General features: G+C 58.9%; 2 protein-coding genes and 1 long non-coding RNA gene across 11 annotated transcripts in view; 2 read left to right on the top strand and 1 right to left on the bottom strand.

Moving 5' to 3' along the window:
• Positions 1-774: 774 nt before the first annotated feature.
• Positions 775-24,681, top strand: part of AGAP3 (ArfGAP with GTPase domain, ankyrin repeat and PH domain 3) — a 51,014-nt gene continuing 27,107 nt past the window's right edge. For 5 of the 9 annotated variants that reach the window (XM_053926941.1, XM_053926942.1, XM_053926944.1 and 2 more), the window contains exons 1-4: positions 21,658-22,737; positions 23,968-24,026; positions 24,231-24,318; positions 24,497-24,582. In XM_053926941.1, coding sequence (XP_053782916.1) covers positions 21,825-22,737; positions 23,968-24,026; positions 24,231-24,318; positions 24,497-24,582 — 1,146 coding nt within the window. In that variant the 5' untranslated portion in view covers positions 21,658-21,824. Of the gene's footprint in view, positions 1,396-21,657; positions 22,738-23,967; positions 24,027-24,230; positions 24,319-24,496; positions 24,583-24,681 lie in introns of those variants that run through there. The other 4 variants (XM_024564454.3, XM_045198690.2, XM_045198686.2 and 1 more) reach the window with 2 other exon arrangements.
• LOC128781195 (10 kDa heat shock protein, mitochondrial-like) lies at positions 11,685-14,611 on the top strand. The gene is made up of 2 exons (XM_053926569.1): positions 11,685-11,718; positions 13,686-14,611. Exons 1-2 carry the CDS (start codon positions 11,685-11,687, stop codon positions 13,982-13,984), a joined length of 333 nt encoding a protein of 110 aa, XP_053782544.1. The 3' UTR covers positions 13,985-14,611.
• On the bottom strand, positions 16,130-23,959 carry LOC123480181 (uncharacterized). The gene is made up of 3 exons (XR_006656081.2): positions 22,816-23,959; positions 21,492-21,667; positions 16,130-16,883 (listed from the first exon to the last, which is right to left on the bottom strand). It is a non-coding gene; the product is annotated as an uncharacterized lncRNA (long non-coding RNA).

The raw sequence follows: 24,681 nt of genomic DNA on the forward strand, positions 1-24,681 counted from the left end.
GTGGGCTCTGGCGTCTCCTGAATGGGATGAGTTTGGGAAGAAGATGTAATATTTGATTCCTTCCTCTTCTGTCTATGTACCTGTGGGGTCTGGGCATGGTCAGCGAGCCCTCCCCAGCTCGGCAGAAGGGTCTTCAAGGAGAGGCTGGAAGACAGGAGTGGGAATGTTGTTCAAAGTGCCATTTCCAAGGGCGCTCGTCAATGAAGCTCTCAAAGAGAACTGGAAAAAATTTCAGCCTCTGTGCTGCAGCTGGCCGTGGAGAGTCCAGGGGAGGCTAGAGAGAGAACCCCGGGGAAGGGGTGGTCTCTAGGGATGACCTCCAGGCCGGCACAGGGCACCCTGTGCCGCACTGAAGGCAGGGCCATGTAAGGGAGGCGCAGCAGGGCCTGGGCTGGCGGCCCTCCTTGGCCAATCAAGCGCATTCATCAGCACCCACAGGCATAGGGCACTGTTGGGGCAGTGCCCAGAGATCGTACACCCCACCCAGATCAGCGCAGAGGCGAAAATGACAGCCGGGCCGGAGGAGGCCAGGGCCACTGTCCCCTGCGAGCGGTCGCCCCGCGGCGGTGGCGGTCGGGGCAGGAGAGGAGACGGAAGGGCCAGGGCGAGGTGGGAGGGGCCGGAGCTCCAGGGCTGGGGCGCGCGGCTCGGGGGTGGAGGCTGCAGAGCCTGCGAGCGAGGGGCGGGGGCGCTGGCGCCCGCGCGCAGGAGGGGCGGGGGCGGCGGGGAGGGGGGTTCGGGCTGCGTGTGTGTCGGGGCCGGCGGGGGCGGCGGTGCGTGCGCATGACGCGGGGGGGAGGGCCAGGGCCGCGCGCTCCCGGTCCCGTTGTTGTTGCCGCTGGAGGCTGTTCCGAGGCAGCGGGATCGCGGCGCTTGGAAGCGCCCGGCAGCGGCGGCCACAGCGTGCGCGGCGGCGCCTCCGGGCCCCCGGCCCCATGCACTAGCCCCGCGCCGCCGGCTCCGTAGTCCCAGCCCCGCCAGCCCCGCGCGGCCGCCCGCCGCCGCCGCCGCCGCAGCGCCGCCCCGGCCTCGGCCGGGCCCGCCTCGGGCCCCGCGATCCCGGAGCCATGAACTTCCAGGCGGGCGGGGGGCAGAGCCCGCAACAGCAGCCGAGCCTGGCGGCGCCGGGGGGCGGTGGCGGCGGCGGCGGAGGCGCGGGGGGCGGCGGGCAGTTCGGCGGCGCGGGGCCGGGGTCCGGGGGCGGCGGCCCCTCGCCCCAGCTAGCGGGCGGGCCCCCCCAGCAGTTCGCGCTCTCCAACTCGGCGGCCATCCGGGCCGAGATCCAGCGCTTCGAGTCCGTACATCCCAATATCTACGCCATCTACGACCTGATCGAGCGCATGGAGGACTTGGCGCTGCAGAACCAGATCCGGGAGCACGTCATCTCCATCGAGGGTGAGCGGAGCCGGGGCTGCGGGAGCCGGGGGGCGGCGGCCCCTCCGGCGACGGCCGGGGACTCTGCGGGTCCGGCCTGGCCACGCTATCCCCGTCTGGGGTCCCCGCGCGCCTCAGTCCGGGCCACGCGGTTTGTTGAACGCCCGCGCTGCAGAGCCGGCGTCCAGGTTTCGCCATATCTTGTCTGGGGACACTCTGGGGCTAGGGGCCGGTCCCGTGCCTGGGTATACGTTTTCTGTCCTTAATGCTGCAGGGCTTGAGGGTAGTGTCTCTCTGGGGGGTGGGGGGACGCTCGGAGGAGCTGAGATTCCTGGGGGGCTGGGCCAGATCTCGTCTGGCAAGGCCCGGGAGGGTGGGCGCGGCGGAGGGCCTCGGCGGGCTGGGAGGTGGGGCCGCTGCGAGAGAGGCATCTAAGCCGTTGCCCGGCCTCTGCCCCGCGGCGGGGCGGGGGATCGGAGCCTCCCGTTAGTAGATGGCACCCATCCCGGTCCCAGCGCCATTGGGCCGGGGAGGGTGGCGCTCACCGCGGCGCCCTCTCCCGACGCACATCCCGCACGCTGCCGAGGCCCGGCGGGCCTGGCCTGGCTCCGGGCTTGGGCAATGCGACTGCGTTGGAGGCGCCGGACGGTCCATCCCGCCTTCGCCGGGTCCCACTCGAGCTGGACCCGCCAAGGCTTTCTAGGGAGCCTCTTGCTTGGTGGGCGCGGGACTGCAGGGCGCTGACCGACTTCCAGGGACACCGAAACCCCGCGCCCCTGTGCTGCTCAGTGGTACTTTCTCCAGGCCCTTGGGCCCTCGGCTTCAGCTACTGAGGGGCAGAGGAAGCGGGAGCAAGCCGCTGGCAGATGCCCCTCCGTCCAACTCTGGTGCGGTGGGGGCCGGCACCACCCACAGGCATCCCTGTGGCATGGTGACCTTTGAGTGCCCAGTGGGCAGATGGGCCTCGCCCTGGGCCATCTGCTTCCTCCTGTGGTTGCGTTTGAAGGGGGACGCCCACCAGCAGGTGGTGGGTTCAGCCCCAGTGGAAATTCAGGGAGACTGCAAGGCCTTTTGCTGAGGACAGCGAATTGTGCGCAGAGGCCAGTCAGGGCCCCACTCTCCCCTTCCCCTCTGCGTGTGGCTCTGGGGGCTCCTCACCTGAACGCCCCCTTTCTGCTTTCAGAGGCCCCTGTCACCCGGGGAGGCAGCACAGGGCCTTCTGGGGGTAAAGGACCCCATTAGACCTGGGGTCCTGCCCTTTTGTTGTGACATCCTTTCTGTCCTTTCCCCCAGCCCTCTCCAGTTCCTTTCCTCTCAGGGCTGACTGAGTTCATTTTGAACTAATTAGGTGACAAGGGAAAAAAAAAAACAAACCCAAAAACCTCATTAACATGGATCTGAGTAAATGGCCTGAATCACTGTTGTGGCTGGGGACCTGGAGATGGTATTTGTGTGGGTCTGGGGCCCCAAAGCGAGGAGATGACCAATTTCTTCTCCTGGAGCCCAAAGGGGTGGGCAGGGGTGGGGCAGGGCAGGGCCGGGCCGGGCGAGCGGCCATTCCCCGCAGCTACAGTGTCCTCAGGAGGAAGTCAGAGAAGTCCCAGATCAGCTCCAAGATCCCACCCCCACCCCTTTTGGTGTAGAGATTGGCGGGGTAGCCACAGAAGGGGTGAGGGAAGACATCTGTCGCAGAGCCTTTCCCAGAGCAGGGTGAGGCAGGAATCTGGGCTTCCTCTAACACGATGAGCCCTCCCCCACCCCCCAGCTCAGGAAGCCTCTGGCCGGCATCTCCTTGTGATGTGCAGGCGGAGATTACCGGAAGCACTTGGGCTTTCTCAGTCTTACAGTTCAGCACAACAGGCAGGTCCCCTGTGGCCAACTTCTTCACTGTGGTTTGGAAGTGCCCCGTGTTCCCATGTAGCCTGGAAGCTTGGTGTCGCCCCTGTGAATCCTGGGACCTGATGTCTCATTGTCACCCGGCCCAGCCGCTCCTCACGCATCCGCTCTCAGCTCTCCTGGTCTCTGCTTCCCTGTTCTTTCTTGGCAAGGCCTCCTGCCTCTTTCTTTCTCCCCTCTTTTTTCCAGCCTCTTTCCTGGAACCCATCTTTCTTATCCACTTCACCCCTGCTTTCCCACTCCTGTCTCCCCAGCTCTTCTGCTGTAGGCAGGCATCAAAAAAAAAAAAAAAAAACACCCTAGAAAACTCCTTCTCCAATTTCTGCCCTGTATCCTTCCTCTCTCCATCTGCCAAACCATATTGTTGCTGTCCTGCAAAGCAGCGTCCCCACTTTCTTTCTTGGTGGAGGGAGGGGAGCAGCTTCTCAGGCGGTTCCCTGCTCACTCTGGGCCTGACGGGGCCCCCCCTGTCAGGGCCCAGCAGACCTGGGTTGCGGCTGTTACATAAACATACTCCTGGCCTGGGAAGCAGATGCTGTATTTACTAGGGATGAGCCTCTTAGTGGGAAGGGATGACATTTTCCTGGTGTGTGATAAGCCACGCTCTGGTGACAGACTGGTGAAGGTGACCTGAGATGCAGCCGGACGACTGAGGAAGTGCAGTGGCCTCTCGCCCTCCTGTCTTCTCTCTGCTTCTTTTGGTCACCTCTGACCCCTTGGTTGGGGCAGGAGGAAGCTGAGGAACATTCAGCTGTGTGGGGTTTCAAAGGACAGCATTGGAGGGGAGACGGGCTGTTTTGAAAACTTCCTTTTCCCAACAAAGGCCAAAGAGAGAAAACATGTCCACCCCAGGGTATTAAGGAAGGAAAGAAGTGTAGCCAGGGGCTGGGACGGGCTGGAAGCCTCACCACGTGCAGGATCTCTGAGCTGCTCTCACCTCCCTGGTGGGGAAACTGAGGCCCAGGGAAGGGAGGGATCCAAGTTGATCAGTCAGGGATGGGGCCAGGCCTGAGACAGGTCTTTAGTCTGGATCCTGCAGGGAAAGGAGCTCCAGGGACTTGCTTGGGTCTCCTGCTGTGCCTTAGCAGGCTGCAGAGGACCTGCGCCCCAGGCCAGATAGGGGACGGCCTGGACACTTGGAATGAGGGGAGCTGGGCCAAGTGAGCAGGAGCCCCGTGAGCTGCTGGGAGAAGCAGCCCTCGGGGTCCTAGCAGGCGCCCTGGAAAGGCGGGCTTGTCCCTGAGAAGATGTGTCCTCCCACCCCAGATCTGCCCGAGTGTAGGGCAAGCAGGCGTGAACTCTGCAGGTCCCCAGGGAGGGCCTGGAGGTGGACTGCGGCCGTGGGTGTGCTTCATGACTACTACTACATACAGGAACTGAGCTTTGTCAGCTGCGGGACTGGTTCCCGTCCTCCTTGTTTCCTCTAGGGAGGGAGAAAGAGAGGGAGAGAAACATCAATGTGTGGTTGCCTCTCGTGCACCGCCTACTGCAGACCTGGCCCACATCCCAGGCATGTGCCCTGACTGGGAATCGAACCAGCAACCCTTGGGTTCGCAGGCCAGCACTCAATCCACTGAGCCACACCAGCCAGGGTTAGGGTCTTTTTTTAAAGCAAAGTTCCTTGGAGCATTCCAGAGACAGACTGTCTTGTTTTCACTGTTGCAGGCACTTTCTTTCTGCCTCCGTGGGCTCGGGGCTTGGTCCCATTCTAAGGAAGGTTTTCCTGTTGGTTCATTCTAGAGAGGGGGACACTGAGCTGTGGCCGGGCATGTTGGGGTAGGGGCTCATTGGGGCTCAGCAGCCACACTCTTCCTAGAAGCCCTGCCTGGGGCTTTAGAGTTTGGCCCCTGTGTCCTGTCACGAGATCCCGGCAGGAGCCCTGTGATGCAGAGAGAAGAATTGTATCCATTTGGGAGACAGGGAAGCTGTATCCTGAGTGAAGCTGTATCCCTTCTGCTGTTCCTGGGTGAGGGGGGTGTCCTGCAGTTCCTGGGTGAGGGGGTGTCCTCCAACCTGGTGCAGATGCTCACCTGTGGGACCTGCTAAGTACAGATTTCTGAGGTTCCTCCAAGGCGTGTGATTGGATGTTGGGATCTGAATCTGCATTTGGAACTTCCTGGGCCATCCCAGTAATTGGCTGGCTGAGGGAGGGAGTGCCTGGTGGGGGGCCAGCTGCCTATTTAGGACATGGCACAGAGGAGCTCTGGGAATTCTGAAAAAGAGGATGTCCGTGTGGGTGCTGGTGGCCAAGGGGAGCCTCACCTGTTCCAGATACATTTATTTATTCAGGTGACTCCTACTGTGTGGCCCAGTTGCACCCAGCTCCCTGGAAGGCAGAAAGGAGGGGAAGGAAGGGAAAGGAGGGCTGTGGTTTCTCTCTCCAGCTGTGGGTGAATGGATCAGCCTGTGGGAGGGGCCAGACGGGATTGGGAGCGGCAGGAATAAACTCAGATTAAAAAAAAAAATCAGGGCGAAAGTTAGAGACTGGAGAAGACTCCTCCAGACCCCTTTCCTTAAGGTCACAAGAGAGGGAAGGAAAGACCTAACTACTGTCTTCCTCCAGGCGGCATGGAGGGGACCCCCCCCTTCCATTCAGCCCTCCTTCACTGCCAGGTGGGACACACCATACTGATAAGGCAGCCCTTGCCCCTATGTACTCTGTGAGAGGCAGGCAGGGGGGCCCAGAAAAGGAACGGTTTGCAGAGGTGGCAGGGGAGGGTGAAAGTATAGTGTGGCGTCCAAGGAACATTCGGCTGGGGCACCGAGTCCACCGGGGACGGGCAGGAGGACCCTGGCTCGGGAGCTGGAATGCCTTATCCTCTATTATCCATTTGCACCGTGCCACGTTCCAGGCGGCCGCTCGAGATGGCACTGAATCCTGCAGGAGATGGGCTGAGTTGAAGAGCATGCACTGTTGGCCACGGCGTGCTGGGCTGGGTGGATCAGAGGGTGAGCAGGCAGAGTTAGAAGCGATTAGTGGGCTCCTAGAGCCCTCACCACATTCTTGCACTGTGAGCCCCCAGAACCTCAGGAGGGGAGGAAGCAAACATGCCCTTCCTGAAAAGCAGGACTTGCTTGGGGGAGCTGAGCCCTGGGGGAGGGGAAGGCAGACCAGGCCCTGAGAGGTTCTGGGTGGCTATTCAGCATCTCCTAAACACTCACCTGGACCCTCTGGCTTGTACTCGTTTTCTTTTTAATATACAGGTGACTCTGAATCAATTTAACCAGATTGCATTCCTCCGGACCCTAGCTGACCTCCTCTGTGCAGGCCAGGGGGTCAGGGACAGGCTGCTGGTCCTGGAGCATGGGGCTGAGCACCAGGCTGTGGAAGTGGGGAAGGGAGGTGACCCGGGACACCTGCTTGGTGATGGAGACACTGCTCTATGCGGAATCGCACTGATTAGCATTCTTCTTGCCTGCCTGCCTGCCGGAGATTGTCATGAGGCTTTTGCAGCATTACAGGTGACCGTTTCTTCTCCCACAGACTCTTGAAGTGTGCATGGGTCATCCTCACTCTGCAAACGAGGTAGCCTGGGACTTAGGGGGACCTCCGCCAGGCCACACAAGGGGCGGCAGAACCAGGGGCTTCCCCTGGTTTTCCAGCTCCAGGTCTGGCTCTTCCCCTTCTTGGATGGACCAAGGAGCTATGGGGGCCGGGTGGACCCTGGTCAGCCCTTCCTTAGGTGTCTCTCAAGGATGCTTTTGCCCTTGAGTTTACCTTTTGGAAACGTTTAGACTATAACTTAAGGGCGGTTCTTTCCTGCCGTAACTGTCGGCTGATGTTTCGATTCCCCAACAGGATGGAGTCTCTCGGGGCTGCCACTCCCTTCCCTGAGCAGCCTGGGTGTGGACGGCGTGCAGAGTAGATGCTTGATCAAGAAACACTTCAAAGTATTTAAACATTGTTAAAGTTTAAATAGATGTTCAAATGACAAGAATAACGCCTGCTTGTCCTAACAGATTCACAAGTGCAGGGAAGTAGAAGAAAGGTGTGCGCCCCGCCTCCCTCCAGAGGTCCTGTGCTGGCTGTCTGGCGTGCGCCTGCTCCTCTGTGATCGGCCTGAGGTTCCTGGCGGTTCCCAGGAAGAGGGGTGCGCGTTTGTGGGAAGTGCTGGCCAGAGAAGGGGAACCAGAGAACCACAGATTCACGAGAGGCTGACAGGGAGTCAGGATTCCTGGGTTCTCGCTGTTTTGCCGTTGACTGGCTGTGAGAACTTGGGCGAGATGCACGTGTGCACACCCCTCAGGCCTGTCTTCCTCAATGAGCCTTCTTGGTCGTTCCGTGCTGCTCACGGTGACCCAGCCCTGCCCTGTAGTGCCTGAATTGGCTCAGATTCTCTCTGCTCTCTGGCCTTGGGTCCCCCTCGTCCAGAGAGCGCGGGCTTCCACCACGGCCATGTTCTGCACATGGCTTGTGCGGAGCAAGGCTTCTGTGCCATGTGCTGCCTGGGGTCCCTCAAGGAGTAGAGACGGGACAGCTCCTGTGCCTCAGTTTCCTCATGTGAGAAGGAGGGGTAATAATATCAGCTACCTGCCAGGTGTGCCAGGGGCTCCCAGCAGCGTCTGGCACAGGAAGCGCCCAGTGAATGCTCGTCATTTTGGGAGGCTGTGTGGTGCCCCGTGTCAGGGACTGACATGCATCTCCTAGGATGTGGATCTTTCCACATTCATCCGGCTATTTCCTCTGGACAGAGTCCCGAGAAGAAGGAAACCATGCAACTTTCCCGTGTGCTGGTTCTGAGGCCACACTGCCCTCTTGGAAGTCCCTCCCAGCTCCACAGCAGAGACCACCTGTTGTTTGTATTTTATTTAATTCTGTTTATATTCTTTGTTCATTTTCTTCTTGGTTTGTTCCTCTTTTTCTTATTACGTGCGACGCAGTTTGAATCAATTAGTATCGATTTTTCTAAAGCGTGCACTTCTGTGTGTTAGAGGGAAGCGCCATCCTGGGTGGCTCTTCTCTGGGCCCCACGCCGCCTGGTCCCAGAGGGAGGTGCCCGTGCTGGTTTTGTGCCTCTTTACAGTGTGTATCTTTTTTCCTCTTGCTTTTCTGTCTGCGCCTGTCCTTGCCACCGTAGGTGTGCCTGCCTACAGCAGTTTCTCTTCTGCTGGTAATTTGATGTTTTCATGGCTTGCACACCCGGAGGCAAAGCTCTGGAGTGGGATGTGAGTCCAACCACAGCCTCTCGGGGTGCGTGTGTCTGCACATGTAGGGGGAGGGGGCTCCCGCGTGATCCTGGGGGCTGCCTCCAGCCCTCCTCTGCCTGGTCTTTTCCAGGGAGGGCCCCACGAGGATTTATTTTTTGTTGTTCAACTGCCCCTAATGAAGTCACAGAAGCCTTTGGTAAAAAGCTGTGAAGGTTTGGTGCCTTTCCATCACTCCAGAGCCCCCCTCACCATCTGCTTGGTTATTGCTTCTGGACTATTCTAGACGGTTCTACATTGGGTGCTGTGGTGGAACAAAGTCTGGGTGTCGTTCGTCCTCTGTCGGGGCCTGTGTGGGGTAGCAGTGACGGTCCCAGCTCTGGAGCCAGGCTGCGTAGGTCTGAACACCAGCCCTACCCCTTGGAGCTGTGGGACCTTAACCTGTCTGTGTCTTGGCTTCCTGGTTGCTCAAATGAGGTTCACAGGCACTCCTTTTGTGGTGTAGATGGGGGAAGGAAGGAAGTTAGATGAATCCCGAAGCCTTTTTAGAGTAGCGCCAGCCCCTAGGAAGTGCTCACATGTGGCAGCTGTGGTTTCCCATTCATAAACTAGCTGCCCATGCAGCCTTGCAGGATGGCAGGGAGCACCGCGGGAGGGCGCATGCGCGAGGGCGGGGGCGGGCGCGGGGGCGGTGCCTCGCGCGGGTGTCTCCTCCGGCGCAGAGTTTGGGGTCCGTTGGCGTAGCGCTGCAGGCCCCGGGGCAGGAGTGCCAAGTCGGGAGTTGCCCCAGGTTTCAGCGGACGGACTGGACCCTGAACCATGCAGCTTGTCACAAGGGCATGTCACACAGCCACCAGGACTGCCTTAATTTGATCGCTGGTCTGTTGATTAAAGTGTTTCCTCTCAATCAGCACAGACAGGGTGGGGCAAAAGTAGGTTTACAGTTCCTATGGAAAATAATACAGTAGTTAATAAGTAATAGTACAGGAGTAAACTGTGTTCTGTGTACTCACAACTGTAAGGGCAAATTGAAATGTTCAGGTAGCCATATGAACAAAGTAAAAAAAAGGCGACATTGATTTTTTAATGTATTTTTTTTAAAGATTTTATTTATTTATTTTAGACAGAATGGAAGGGAGAGAGAAAGAGAGGGAGAGGACCATAAATGTGTGGTTGCCTGTCGCATGCCCCCCACTGGGAACCTGACCTGGCCCAGAACCCAGGCGTGTGCCCTGACCAGGAATCCAACCGGTGACCCTTTGGTTCACAGGCCGGCACTCAGTTCACTGAACCACACCAGCCAGGGCTGATTTTAATATTGTATTTTATTTACTCCATATACCTGACATTATTTCTGCATGTAATCAACATTTTTGATAAGATATTTTACTTTTTTTTTCATACAAAGTCTTCAAATTCCGCCCTGGTTTTCACACCCGAGCACCTCTCCTTTTGGAGTGGCTGCATTGCCACTGCTCCGGAGCCGCCTGTGGCCAGTGGCTGTGACATTGGAGGAGCAGCTCTCGTTCTGGCCTGTAACAGGAGAACACCTGTTGGTTGTAAAACTGAATACAGCCGTATGCGCCTCTTGGACTCAGTTTTCTAAAGTAGTAGTATTTAAAAGACCGTGCCTTCCACAGTGTGCTGCCATTTTCTTTTTTTCCTTTCTTTCTTTTTTAATTTTTTAAAAAAGATTTTACTTATTTTTAGAGAGAGGGGAAGGGAAGGAGAAAGGAGAGAGAAACAAAGTGTTGGTTGCTTCTTATGTACCCCCTACTTGGGACCTGGCCTGCAACCCAGGCATGTGCCCTGGGAATCCAACTAGCGACCCTTTGGTTCACAGGGCTGTGCTCAATCCAGTGAGCTACAACAGCGCGAGGGCTCTTTTCTTTCTTTAAAGATTACATTTTTTTTAAGCCCTGGATGGTGTAGCTCAGTGGATTGAGCGCCAGCCTGCAGACCAAAAGGTTGCTGGTTCGATTCCCAGTCAGGGCACATGCCTCAGTTACAGGCTAGGTTCCCAGTTGGGGGTATGCGAGAGCCAATTGATTGATGTTTCCCTCCTTTCCTCTCTCTCTAAAAATAAATCTTTTTAAAAAGAAGTTATTAAAAAATAAAGATTGTATTTTATTTTTAGACAGAGGGGAAAGGAGGGAGGAAGAGAGGGAGGGAAACATCAATGTGTGATTACCTCTTAATGTGTCCCCACTGGGGACCTGGCCCATAACCCAGGCATGTGCCCTAACTGGGTATTGAACCGGGGACCCTTTGGTTTGTAGGCCTGCGCTCAACCCACTGAGCTACACCAGCCCGGTTGTGAACCTGTGTTACTAGGCTCTCTCATCTCTTCCTGGGTGCCCATCCCCCTATTGGCTGTGGCCCTTGGGCCCTGCCCATCTCTCTATGGGCCCTGAGACACTTGGCAAACTGGGATTGAAACCTGGCTCTGTTTGGCTCCAGCGCCCACCTGTCCAATTCAAAGCTCTGGTCTGTTGGGTGCTCCCTACCCCAGCCTTCCCTGGCCTGGTACCTCGTGGGGCCTGGAGCAGGTGGTGCTCTTGTCCTAGCTAGCATTTGTCATGAGCTGGTGTCTGCTTCGCTCGCTGCTTCCCCTCTGGACGTGGAGCCCGAGCCACCAGCCCAGCACCAACCTGGCAGGTGAAGCCTGACCAATGACCGAGGGGTCTCTCTGCTCTGCACCCAGCCCGGGAGCCCTGTTGGGGACTGGCGGTCACTCAGGGAGCCTCCCCGCCCGTATCGTGGTGCACTGTCCTGCTCCAAGGCCATAGTGCTGCCACAGGGCCCCCTCCCAGCCAGGGGGCCCCCTGCAGGCCCTGAGGAGGAGGGGGCAGGTAGGGCTGTAGGCTGTCAGGTGCCTGAGAGAGGAGCTTTGCGTCCCCCCAGCGCAGGTGCTCCTGGGCCGGTGGGGAGGCCGTTCACAGTGGGGCCAGATGCTCCTTGTGAGCCTGTGTCTTCCCTCTGGCGGGAGGGTGAGGAGGTGCCTCCCGCCTGAGTCTCCGAAACAGGCTGGCTCTCTGTCTGGCTCGGGCCCAGCTGCTGGCACTGGAAGCAGGTGGCAGTGCGTCAAGTTCTCTGTCCTCCCTGTCGGAGTTCCCATCGCTCCTCGAGGGGTCAGAGCCAGGTCAGAGCCAGGCGCTCACTGAACACTCGGGAGTCCTGCTTTTTGGCTCAGGCTTCTGACAGGTCAGCTGGCTCTGGCTTTAAAAACCACTGCCTGCCTGCTGAGCAGGCTTCCCCGGGAAGCGTGCATGGCCTTCGCTCTGCCAGGGCCTGAGGAGATGGGTGAAGGTGTCTGGTCCAAACTGTGTGACCTTGGCCTTTGGGGTGGGACAGTAGGGGGACAGTGGGTGTCAGGATCTGAGAGAGCCTTCCCGCCTCTGGGGGAAGGAAGCCTGTCCCTCAGTGAGGTGCCCTCTCTGTGTAGGGCAGGGGGGTACGGGCCCCTCGCTGGCAGGTGGTGGTCAGTTGAGTCCAGGTTGGGGACGCCAGTGGCATGGGTACAGAGACCCTGACCCAAGTCCAAATAGTTTAACACAGACCCACCAAGGGGCCAAGGGGCAGCTGTCCCTTAGACATGCCCTGAGTGTGGTGTCGTCCTCCCCGAAGATCTGAGGGGGAAACAAACACCGAGATTTCCTCGCGGTGGCGAAAGAAAACCCACCCTCACTTGAGTGAGGGGCTGCGACCCACCAGCCCTCTGGTCTTGTAAGTGAGGGTGGGCTGGGTGTGGTCCAGGTAGAGGGAGCTGAGTGTCCCCACCTGAGGGCATGTTTTCATTGCTTTTAGAGAGAGAGAGAGGAAGGGAGAGAAGGAAGCATGGATGCCAGAGAGGGGAGGGGATAATGGGGGAAAGGGTGAAGGGACAATTATAAAGGACACATGGACAATAACAAGTGGGGGGAGTAGAAACGGGAGGGAAGTGGGGAGGGCTAGGGTGGTGGAAAAAGGCAGAAAACTATACTGAACAACAATTTTAAAAACGTAAAAAAGAAAGAAAAGAAAGAAAGAAAGAAAGAAAGAAACATCAATGGCAGAGAGGAGTATTGATTGTATGTGCCTGGACCCGGATGGAACCCAAAACCCTTCAGTTACGTACGGGGCGACGCTCCAACCAACTGAGCCACACCGGCCAGGGCGCTCGAGTCCCTTCTGAATTCTGATCCCGGGGTCAGTGGTCACCACTGGGTTTGCTACAGTGTGCTGCAAGCCTTTCCTTCCCCAGTTGCCCCCAAAACTTGGTCAAGGGTAAACTGATCTCTGCTGCGAGGGGCTGGAGGTCACAGCACGGCCCGATGCAGTGGAGGCCCCTTTTCTGAGCAGGCGACCCAGGGCTGGGTAGCACGGAGTTGACACCAAAGAAACACCACGTTGGCCGCAAGAGCATGTCAGGAACCAGGGGTCAAAGTCCGGCTCCCACACACTGAGCCAGTGTGGCCGCCGGCCGCGGGAAGGAACGCTCGGCAGCTTTGACGGGCACAGGAGACGCCGTTTGACTGGAGTTGTGATTTCATTATGGAAATTGCCTGCATGGTGTGTTTTTAAACTCTGCGAACGTGCCACCCCACACTCTAGTACTTGGTGTTTGTGCTGCAAATGTCACCAGATTGACAGCTCTCACAGTGACAGGGTTCTGAGCTGAGGGGGGAGGGCAGGATCGGATTTGGAACGTCGGAAAGAATACTGAAAAGAGGAGCTTCCTTTTCCTGTTGGTGCGCCCTCGGTGCTGGGCACTGCCCTGCGTACTTGCCTGTAATTCTCGGGGCATCCCTGCAGGGGGAGTGTTACTCCATTTTGCAGGTGAGGAGACTGAGGTTCCGAGATGTAAAGGCGTTGCCCAAGTTGCCTGGTAGTAGTGACAGAGGTAGGACCTGAACCCATAAGTCTGGTCTCAGAGCCCATTTTCTCAGCTGGCATGCACTATTGTGCTATGAAAAACAACAAAAAAAAATTTTTTTTAAGATTTTATTTACTTTATTTCTTAGAGAGGAAGGGAGAGGGAAAGAGAGGGAAACAGCAAGGTGTGGTTGCCTCTCGCACGCCCCCTACTGGGGACCTGGCCTGCAACTCAGGCGTGTGCTCTGACTGGGTATCAAACTGGCAGTCCTTTGATTTGCAGGACCGCGCTCAACCACTGAGCCACACCAGCCAAGGAGATTTTATTTCTTAACCTCCCGTGTCCTGCGGGCCGACTGCTGGTCTCTCCTTGCGGCAGTGGCGCGAGAGCAGAGTATGAACCGCGGTGGCTGAAGTCCTGGCAGGGCGGGCACTTAAAAGGTTTCTGCCCCTCTTTGACCGTGTACTGGTTGAAAAGCGTGCTTCAGTAACTGTAACCAAAGGAGGCATTATGCTTCCAGAAAAATCTCAAGGAAAAGTATTGCAGGCAACCATAGTAGCTGTTGGATCGGGCTCCAAGGGAAAGCGTGGAGAGATTCAACCAGTTAGCGTGAAAGTTGGAGATAAAGAATGTGGAGGAACCCGAGTGGTTCTAGACAACCAGGGTTATTTCTTATTTAGAGATGCTGACATTCTTGGGAAGTATGTAGACTGAAATAAATCGCTATTGAAATGGCATCGTGTGATGCAGCCCATTCCTTGGAAGTACTGAAATCTTTCGTCATGTAAATAATTTCCGTGTCTCTTTTATAATGGACTAATGATATTAAAAAAATAAAAAAAATTTCTTTATTTTTAGAGAGGAAGGGGGGAAGAAAGAGAGGGAAACATTAATGTGTGGTAGCCTCTCATGCGCCCCCTACTGGGGACCTGGCCCGCAACCCAGGCATGTGCCCTGACTGGAAATCCAACGGCAGCCCTTTGGTTCGCAGACTGGCACTCAATCCACTGAGCCACACCATCCAGGATGAAAAACAAAAAAAACTTTTTAAAATATGGGGAGGAAATTAGAAGAATATTTTTTAAAGATTTCATTTATTTATTTATTTTTAGACACAGGGGAAAGGAGGAACAGAGGGAGAGAAACATCAATGTGTGGTTGCCTCTCCAGCACCCCCTACTGGGGACCTGGCCCGTAACCCAGGCATGTGCCCCAGTCTGGGAATCCAACCCCGGCCAACCCTTTGGTTTAGAGGCTGGCACTTTATCCACTGAGCCACACCAGCCAGGGCTAGAAGAATATTGAATATTTTCTCATCTTGGGATGAGAGGGATCCCCATTGGCTCTCCCTCCCCCTCCCTCCCTCCCTCCCTCTCTCCCTCCCTCCCTCTCTCCCTCCCTCTCTCTCTCTCTCTCTTTCTCTCTCTCTCTCTCTCTCTCTCACACACACACACACACACACACACACACACACACACACAGACACATTTTTCATTTTTCTGCTGGCGGTCATGGTCAGCAGCTCTAGACATGGAGTTGTTTCCCCCTGAGCCCTTCAGGAGGCGTTCCCAAAGAACAGGTGCCGCCTTCTGCACAACGTAATTCCAGTATCCCACCTAAGAAAATGAACAGGAGTCCACCTGGGGGGCCAGGCACACGTGGTTTTGGTTGGCAGGAGAATGTGCAGGTGAACCGGCTGCACCCAGGGTAGCCCTGTGCCCCGGAGGGCTTGGTCAGGTGCCCCCCGCCCTGCCCCTTTGCATCTCAGTTCAGGAGGGGAATCTGCCTTGTCCAGGCCTCCCCTCCCCGACTGGTGGGCCTGCCCTGGGTGCTCTGTGGCTCTGTCTACGTGCCATGAACCCATCAGCCCCTCGATAGGTCCCCTTGCGCTGTCAGAGGTAGTCGTTCAAGGCAGCTTCCTCCTTTGTAAGGGCCGCAGATGCCTGGGAGGGTAGCCCAGACCTGTGTGAGCCCCGGTACTGATCCAGGGCCGGGAGAGCAGGGCTAGGGGCAGGACTTTGTTTGGAAGGTGGGTGAGGAGGAACCTTGGGGAAGGTCTTTTTGGAAGGCGGGCCCCTGTTGGTCAGGCCGTCTGTGTGGCCCCAGTGTGGGTACCAGAGGAAGAAAGATAGGCAGGGGCCTCCTGTAAGATGGAATTTGGGCTGCCCCGTGTCAGCAGAATCCTTGCCAGGCCACGGAGGCCCAAGGGCTCGGGGCCAGCCAGGCAGCCTCGGTTGGAAGGCAGCATCAGCCACTTATGAGTGGGAGACTTGAGGCAATTTATGTGGCGCCTCTGCCTCAGTTTCCCCATCTGTAAAATGGGTTATTCTGGGGGTTCGGTGGGTCAGTATGTGTAGAAGAGTGCCCAGCGTGGGGCCTCTTGTGTTCAATAAGTGGCTGTTACTCTCAGGTGACCGGCAGTGTCCCATGGGGCCGCTGTCTTGGTTGTGTGGGCTCCGGAGGGGGCCCTGCCGTCCTTGGGGCTGCTGGAGGTGGCTCTGAGTGGCAGGGGCAGGTGTCTGTTGCCCTGCGGGCGCCCAGGTTCCCAGACAGGAGAGAGCAGATGCAATCGTAGCTTTTACAGCAAAGACAAGAGGAGGCTGGCAGGTTTGAGAGACCCCGTCTGCCCTGCCCCCACCCCCGGGGGGCTTTGCTTGGATCTCAGGCAGGAGCCAGGGCTGACTCAGGCCTGCTGCAGAGCTGGCAGGGCGAGGGGAGGCGGCCTCCCAGGCCTGGGCCTGCGGGTGGGACGCTGAGGGCAGTGGGTAGTCTTGGGCTCCATACGGGCCTCTCCCACTGGGGAAATGACCTGCTTGTTTTCAAAATCTGTGGTGAGAGTTCAGACGATTTTAAACTCTTGTGCATTAGACTCTCAAATGACCTGAATCTTTTATTTTTGATTGCGTACATTGACCCTCGGCCCCCTTTACTTGAGACCCTAGTGTGAGCATCTGTACTTCAGCTCTCGTGGGGGGGGGCACCTGGCAGCAGCTTCGTGTCTGCAGCGGCTTCATTTCTGTAGCGTCTCCGTCTCCGAGTGAAATTAGTGCAATTACTTGAGCCAGGTATTTTACTTTTGTAAAGATAGGATGAAAGTAAACGAGAGCACTGCTATGGCTGAGGAATGAAGATCCACCTCATCACTGAATGTATTGCAGCGGCCCGTTGGGCTGGAGAAGCAGATTCATAGCTCGTGGGACTTAAGGCCGTTTAAAAACATGAAATGCAGGATACGTGTCAAAATTGGAGTGAAGAGGCAGAGCGCTGTTAGGGAGCGCCCACTCTTTACACTGAGTCTGGGCCCCCTCCGGGAGGCAGCAGTGTGCAGCCTCACCCCCGCTGTGCCCTTCAGGGTTACAGGAGGATGTGCACACGTTGGCTTCCTTTCCTCTCTGGGACAGGCTGTTGAAAAGCGGTGGACTTTCCGGTGAAGTGCGGCGGGCGCAGGGCCCACGGTTCTCAGGGGGCCCCGTGTACGGTTTCCAGTCTGGGCAGGGAGCAGCATGTCTGGGTCCCACTCATGTGTCAGGGTGTGGATCGAGGTCAGGAGGCCAGTGGGGATGCACAGAGGGAGGGACTGGGTCTTCCCCTGGACCGTCTTGTTCTGTCCAACCTACCAACAGAGTTTGCAGACAGAAAAGAAAAACGGAGACTGTTACTGAGTAGCTAGTTCGGGGCCAAAAGGCTGCTGTTTCCGGGCTGGGATGACGCTGCTTCCTCCCTTTGTCCACTCCCCCACCTGGCCTCCTGGATCCCCTCAGCCTTGCCGTGGGAGGAGGGGCACGCAGCCCTGGGGGGCTCCCTGACCCTCGGAGCTTGGGAGATGGGGGCAGAATTCCCAGCTCCTCTGAGTAGCCCTGGGGGGGATGATCTGGGGTGGGGGTTGGGCGGTCTGTTTTTTTCCGCAGTCACACCTGCTGGCTCCCCCGGAGCCCACCCCTCGAGTCTATAGTAGCTTCTGTGCATTTCTGTGCAAACAGCGGGAGGGTGTTTTAAAACAACAGAAATTTATGCTCTCACAGCTCTGGAGGCTGGAAGTCTGAACGTAAGGTGTCGGCAAGATGTGCTTCCTCTGAGGGCCGTAAGGGAGGGTCTGTTCCGGCCTCTCTCCTTGGCTTGTAGACGGCCACCTTTCCTCTGTGTGTGGTGGCCTCTGTGTCCAAATTGCTCCTTTGTGTGAGGACACCTGTCATGGGATTCGGGGTCCACCCCACTCCAGTGTGACCCCATCTTAGTGAATTCCATTTGCAACCACGCTCTTTTCAAGTAAGGCCACATTCTAAGGCCCTGGGGCTTAGGACTTCACCAGATGGATTTGCTCCTTGCAGCGGGAACAGCTCATCCGCTTTCCAGAGGAAGGCGTGGTCCATGGGGACCCTGGGGACTCTGAGGTCCAACCCTGCAGTCCCTTGGGGAAGAGATGGAGGGGACGCCTGAGCAGATGTGGACGTGCTGAGGTGTGTACTCGATGTCTGATTTGAAGAGAGCTGGCACTGGTGTGACTTTGTGTCTCTGACACTTTCTTGCCCAGCAGTGGTGGCTCCTTTGACTGATCACCTGCCGTGGGCCGGGCCCCGTGCTGGACCCGCCTGTGGTGGTGTGGCCTCAACGGGCAAGGTGGGTTGTCTTTAATTTGCAGGCTGACCCTGGGCCTCAGTGGGGCGAAGGTGGCCGCCTGGGGATTGGCACCCGGCTGGCAGGGCTGGGGCCGAGTCTGAAGCCCGAGGTCTCAAGTCCAGAGCTTGTGTGCGTCTTGCCTGCACCACCACGCCCTCAACTTGGGGTCTGTGCCGGCGGTTTTGCCTGTGGTTTTTATCCTCAACAGACTGTCCCCACCTGCGCCCATCTCTCTTAAGCTGGCCTCCCTCCCTGCAAGGAGAACAAAAGCCTGGGCGCACAATTCATGCTCAGCAAAGACATTCACTCATTCATTCACTCACAGAGAATCATCATACGCCTCCTGTGAGCCCAGCCGAAGTCCAGAGGGGAGCACGAAACAGCAGAAAAATACCCGAGAGTGATGAGTGTTAGGTGACCGTGGTGATGGAGAGCGGCCAGGCACTCAGCTGGTGGGGGACCGGTTCGGATTGAGGCTCTGTGGCTGACAGAGGTGGGGAGGGGGTGAGTTCCAGGAGGTGAGCTCAAAGAGGCGCCTGGGGCATTTGAAGGTGGAAAGGAGCTTGGTGCCAAGCGGACACTGGAGGCGAGAGGCTGGGAAGTGCCGAGGTCACTTCTGGATTGGCAGTGGGCACGTTGGGCAGGCAGGGTGGCAGATCGCCTAGGCTGTACAAAGGAGGGGGTGTACAGAGTGGACTTGAAACACACTGAGGAGGTGGAGCCAACGGCACTGACCTCGGATTGGATGGATCCGGTGTGGGGGTGTGGGGAGGAGGAGGGAATGGAGGATCTCACCTGGAAGGTTCCTAGCTGTGCATTAGTTAAGATGGAGAAGATGGGGTGAGTGATTTTGGGGATGGAATTTGAAGGTTCGCTGCTGCCTCTGCATCAAACTGTCGTGGTGGGCAGCTCCTGACACTTTAAAGAGTCAAGGGTCTTGTAGGCCTCCAGTGTGCGTGACTTTGGGGAGGCTTTGGGCAAGCGGGGGTGGGGTGGGGTGGGGCAGGCCCAGGGCTCCCCTCTCTTTTTAGATTGCAGCCCTGCTGCTGGGGTCCCCTGCTTCTGCTGCCCAGGCGGCCAGGGCTGCAGGAAGATGTTTTGCTGCCACCTTGTGGGCAAGAGGAACCTGGGCGATGTCAGGGCCCATGTAGCTCAGGGACCATCCCAGCTGCAGGGAGAAGTAAAGCCTTTCCCTGAGCTGTGAACGTGCACCACCATGTCAGCAGGAAGCCAGCCCTACCCATGCCCCCAAAGGCCACCCGCAGCTCCCTGCGGGCTGTGTGACCTCAGCTGGGCACACTGCACCTTATCAACGGATCGTCCAGCAATATGTGAGTGGAGACACCAGTGCAGGTTCTGCTGGATTCCTGGGCCCGAAGCCTCCTTCGCTCTGCTCAGGACCAGCGTTCTGTTCCCACAGTGCCTACACGGCACGGCAGGCCTTTTTATCCTAGCTGCCTTGGTGCGGTCAGCGGTGCATTCCTGCTGTCCCCAGACACACAGTGACACACCCCGGGCAGGGCGGCGAGGCCACGGCACCCCGCAGTGGGCGCATCTAGAGTCTTCCGGTGCTCCCAGGGACGGGGGTCCATCCTCACCCTACACGCATACTGCAGGCTTTGCGAGGCGTTGCATCTAGGTCCCTCAGAAACATCTGTGGTGACTCTCGCCTCCAAGCAACAGGTGTAGCTTTGTGACTCTGAGGACCGGCAGCTGACACGAAGGCTGCTCCAAGGACTGTCTGTCCTGTTTGCAAGGTCCCGGCTTGGAGCTCTGCGGGGCTGCCCTCATTTTCCTCCGTGCCGTGTTGAGCAGAACCGCATCTGCTGCTTCTCTTTAGGGCAGAATCTTGTCGAACAGAACAGAGACCCCGTCCCGGACTGGGGCCGATGAGAATGAGGAAGAGCTGTGTGTCTGCCCCGGTCTCCTTTCCTGGCTTGATGTCCCTGGACTTTGATGGATATGTGGGCCGTCCTCTGCTCGTTTCTGCCTGGCAGGAGTGGTTTCTGGGAAGCAGGGGGAGGAAATTGGCAGCTCCCTGAGGAAGAGGAAGCTGTCCGGGTTTGGGGACTGGCCAGTATGCCTGGGCTGATCCTGCAGTGGGAGTGGGAGCTCGGAGCTGGCGTGTCCTCTGAGAATGGGAGACGTCCCTTCACCGCTGGGACAGGGCTCTGCCGCCTGTCTTCCCTGCACCAGCGCCCGCGCGCACGCCTTGGGAGGCCTTTCCCCCTCCAATCCCATCCTGCTACCCCCACCCAGAGAGCCAGTTGGAGTTCCCTCTCGGGCACCTTGTTCCCGATTCCCCCTCTGTCCCCAGAGGGCTCCCAGACTGCCGTCTTGGGCTTGCGTTGTCACTGGCTTGGGGGAAGGGTTTGCGACGAGCAGCCTTATTCTTCGGGGGACTGGTGATTCCCTGTGTGTATGAGACAGACACACAGATGTGCCGATAGGGAAATTGAGTGTGGGAGTTTTAAACTTGGAACTGTGAGTCAGGATTCCCGGGTCGAGTTTTTGTCTCCATGCCTGAAGGTGCTTGGGAAAGGCCCTTCAGCTGAAACATCTGTTACGTGGAGACCACGCACTGGGAGAGGAAGAAGCCGGGGTGTCACTGTTAATGATGAGTCTTGAGAGATCACACTTCACCCCCAGGGTCTCTCCGGTGATCCAGCCCGGGACTTGGCAGCGCCGAGGATGGAGAGGCCCTGCCTTCCTCAGGCATTCCCCCACTCCAGCCCCCTCTGGAATGTGCCACTTTTCCCTTGCGCTTTGCTTCTGACCAGGAGCATGGGATTCTGAAGCTGAGAGGGAAGTCAGGAGTGGGGTAGGACTGGGGGTAGAGGAAACCTGGGAGCATTATCTCTTTAAAGGAAAATGCAAGCCCCTCATCCTTGCCGCTACCAAAACTGGTTTCTCCTGATCTGCCCTGGATCGGGGTAAACTGGCCCTGGCTCCTGTCCAGGGCCTTGGGGGAGGACCTGGGAGAACCCTGCATATAATGAGTGTCTGGTGTAGCCCACACTGGTGAAATTCAAAGGGGCTTGGAGAGAGTGAGCGCCAGGCTCCAGCCAGTACCGCAGGCTAATGCTTCACCTCTGCTCCGCCAGTCAGCCTCTGGACAGGAGGTGAGACCCAGGGGCAGCAGACCAGAGACTTCAGGGACTCCTAAGTTGAGTCTCTTATGCAAAACTGTATGGTCCAGGTCCAGAGGTTACCTTTGGCTTTTCCACCGCCCTGAGGAAGGAAAACACTTTACCCGGTCTAGATGACCTTATAATCAAGGAAGGAAGCCTCACAGATTAACACAACAGCAGCAACTCCCGTTCGCAAGTGACCCAGCCTCAGGATGTCTGAGCCTCAATAAAACTAAGATAGGATCACTCCGTTTAGGCTCCCCATTTTACAGATAAGGAGACTGAGGCCCGGAGAGGGCGAATGACTTACTTTCTCACTCCTCGTTTACACTTTCAGTAATTCCAGCCCTGGGTTTCGCCTTCAGTTCCTTCCTTCTGAGAGAGCCCACTTGTGTCCAAAGCGGGCCCCAGTGTGTGGTGTGCTGAGAACGGTTATTTGTTTGGCCTGCTCCTAATGACAGCGCCTCACCTACCTGCCCCAATCCAAGGAGGAGCCCTGGGCTGGAATTTCCTGTTTTCTGAGGGTTCTAGGGGCTGCCCCAGCAGGCTGGTTCCCCAGTGCCGCCGTTCCTGGGTGTTCCAGGCCAGGCTTGCCGCCTCTCTCTCCTTGCTGGGCTGGCTCCCGGCCTCTCCAGGTCTGGGCTTGCCCCTGCGCGGTGGAGGAGTTGTGCGACTCAGTCGACCGACTGACGCCAGGTGCCCAGAGACCCAGAGGCCGGAGGTCCGTGAGCTCCGGCCACGGCCCCGGCCCGGGCCCGCCCCGCGCCCCTCGCCATGGGCCTGGCCCTTGCCCGCGGGCCCTGACCATGGAGCAGGGCTGGCCGCTGGGGGACACCTACAGCCGGGAGCGGCCCGCCGTCTGCCGCCGCGCCCTCAGCGTCTGCGACTCACTGGACCTGCAAGGCGCCCCGGCCAGCCGAGCCGCCCCCGCCCTGCAGGCTGCCCTGTGCGCGGGGCGCGAGCAGACGGCAAGGCCGCGGAGCGTGTGCTCCGGAGGCCCGGCGCCTCCTCCCACCGGCGCCCGCAGCCTGCTGCTTGGCTTCCTGCGCCCGCGTCTCGGGCGCCGGGGCCCCTCCGACGGCCGCCCACCGGCCCCTGGGCCAGTGCCATCGGAGCGCCTGAGCTCAGCTGCACCCAGCCCTGCGCCCAGCCCCGCGCCGGCCCGGCGCGGCCACTCCCGGGGCAGCCAGGCGCCGCGGCCACGGCCCACCAGCATGACGTTCCTGGAAGTGAACCGCCTGGAGCTGGCCGAGGCCGAGGCTGCGGGCGCTGGGCTGGGCCGCGCCGGCAGCGCCGGCTTCCTGCGGGGCGCCTCGCTGTGGAGCAGCCAGCGCTGGCAGGTGCTGCGCGGCGGTAGCGGGCGCGCCACCCCGGGCCCCAGGCGCGGCCTGTCGGCTCTGAGGAAGAGCTTCAGCTTCCGCCTGCGCCGTGGCCAGGAGATCAAGCGCGCCGAGTCCGGGCTGCTGCCCCGGGTGCGCACCCGCAGCGACGGCGACGCCAGCTCCCTAGGCGCCTTCCCCAGCCGCCGCGACCTGCTGCTAGGCGCCGAGGCCCCGCGCGGCGCGCCCGAGCCTGGCCGACCCCGCTCCGCCACCGGCCTCTGGAAGCTGCTCACCAGCCGCTTCCGCCGGAGGGACCCCCCGCCAGAGCCCGCACCCGCCGAGCCGCTGTGGAGCCCCCGGGTGGCCGTGGTCCCTGGGTTCCTGGGCGCGCCGAGCGGTAAGGGGACGTGTCCGGCCTGGGGGTCCTTTCTGGTTGGAGTCGGCACTGAGAGTGGGTGGGAAATCTGGAACTTACCTGGGAGAGGTGGGCATGCCGTGGGGCCCAGGGGACAGCAGGGCTGCCCAAGTAAGGTCGGTGACGGGTCCTGGAAGGTGGTCGTCGCAGACAGAGGAGGACTTGAAGGTGGTCCCTGCGCTCGCCCCGTGGCCCGATGGAATAGGAGGACAGAGCTGAAGGCCTCTTTCTGACTTTTGGCACATGCAGCAGTGAGGCCTTGGGGAGCCAGGCTCCAGGCATGCGCTGGCTCTAGGCCACATCTCCTTCCCAGCTCCCAGGCTGGGCCTGAGCCCTCCTCTCTAGCTGTCACTGCAGATGAGCTTAGGAACTGCTTGTGGACCTGGTCCATCCGTATGACAACAACTCTGGGACAGCCTGGGGCGGGGAAGAAGGACAGCTCGGGCGAGGGTTGTAGGATGGCCGTTACCACCTAAGGAAGGTGGTGCAGGCCCTCAGAAGGCTTGGGTGGCATGGAGCTCCCCATCCCGGGGACAGCGCCAGTGTCAGACCAGCTGCCCTGGTTTGAGAATGGACTGAACAGCAGAGAGCCTGGGAGGCAGGTCTCTGGGGAAGAAAGGGTGGTGGCCTCCCAAAGGGAGGAGCTGAGGGTGGAGGGCCAGTTGGGTGGAGCAGATAGCTCCCCATTGGACCAACCTCCCTGGCACAGAACAGGGCAGGTAAGGGCTCCTCCCTCTTCACCCTGGCAGGAATGTGGTGGGTGGCCCCACCCTGCACAGGGCAGCTGTCCCTACTTGCTGTAGGAGGTTGGTCCCCCAGCTGCCAAATGCCCAGCCTGGCTTGGGACTGGGCTGAGACTTGCTGGAGCTGCCTCCCACCCAAGTCTGTTGTCTGGGCCCAGGGGGCACCAGGCCGGGTCTGGGTCAAGGTGGGAGCTGCTTACCTGGCTGGGGCAGTAAGAGGAGGAGGGACCCAGGTCCAGGCCAGTATAATGAGCCTGTGTCCCTCACAGTCTTCTTCCTGAGGACCGTCTCTACTCTGTTCCACTTTCCTGCTGCTCCCTGGGGAACTAGGGGTGAGGGTCAGGGTCCCCTCAGGACAGCGCCGTCCTCTGGCCTTGGCCTAGGAAGGGGCGGTGTAAGAGAAAGCTGGCCGCAGATAGCACAGGTGTGGGTGCCACCCAGTCCTGATAGGCAGCCTTCTATCCCGCAGACTCGTTTGTGAACAGCCAGGAGTGGACCCTGAGCCGCTCGGTGCCGGAGCTTAAAGTGGTGAGTGAGGCGGGGAGGGCGCCCCCTCTCTCCTCCGGGCCTCTCCTGGCAGCCCTCCTGCTGGTCCTCTTCCCCGCTCGCTCGCTCACTCACTCGCTCTCATCATCGCTGGTCCTTCTCAGTCCTTGCTGTTTTTGCCTTTCCTGCCCCTTCTCCTCTCTGGCGCTCTCTGAGCGCTGCCCGTCACCCCCTCCTCTCCTGCAGGGCATTGTGGGGAACCTGTCTAGTGGGAAGTCGGCCCTTGTGCACCGCTACCTGACAGGGACCTATGTGCAGGAGGAGTCCCCTGAAGGTGAGCGTTATAGGCCGGTCACGCCGCTCTCTTTCTCTCTTATCCTCTGCGCTGCGCGCGGGGCTCCAGCTCCTCTCCCTGCTCAGTCCTCCCACCTCCTCCTGGGAAGCTGTGCATGCCCTCACTGCGTGGCCCCGCAGGCTCCCCGCTTCGGGCCTGACCGTGCATTCTGTCCTAGGGGGTCGGTTTAAGAAGGAGATTGTGGTGGATGGCCAGAGTTACCTGCTGCTGATCCGAGATGAAGGAGGCCCGCCTGAGCTCCAGGTGAGGCTCCCACCCAGATCTGGCCCGTTGCATGTGTGGGGAGAGGGGTGCGGAGTTCACCCGTGGTCAGGCGAGGCTGGTCATTGTGCGCGGTTCCCC

This window comes from Desmodus rotundus, chromosome 6 (assembly GCF_022682495.2).
Source record: "Desmodus rotundus isolate HL8 chromosome 6, HLdesRot8A.1, whole genome shotgun sequence".
Classification (NCBI taxonomy): Eukaryota; Metazoa; Chordata; class Mammalia; order Chiroptera; family Phyllostomidae; genus Desmodus; species Desmodus rotundus.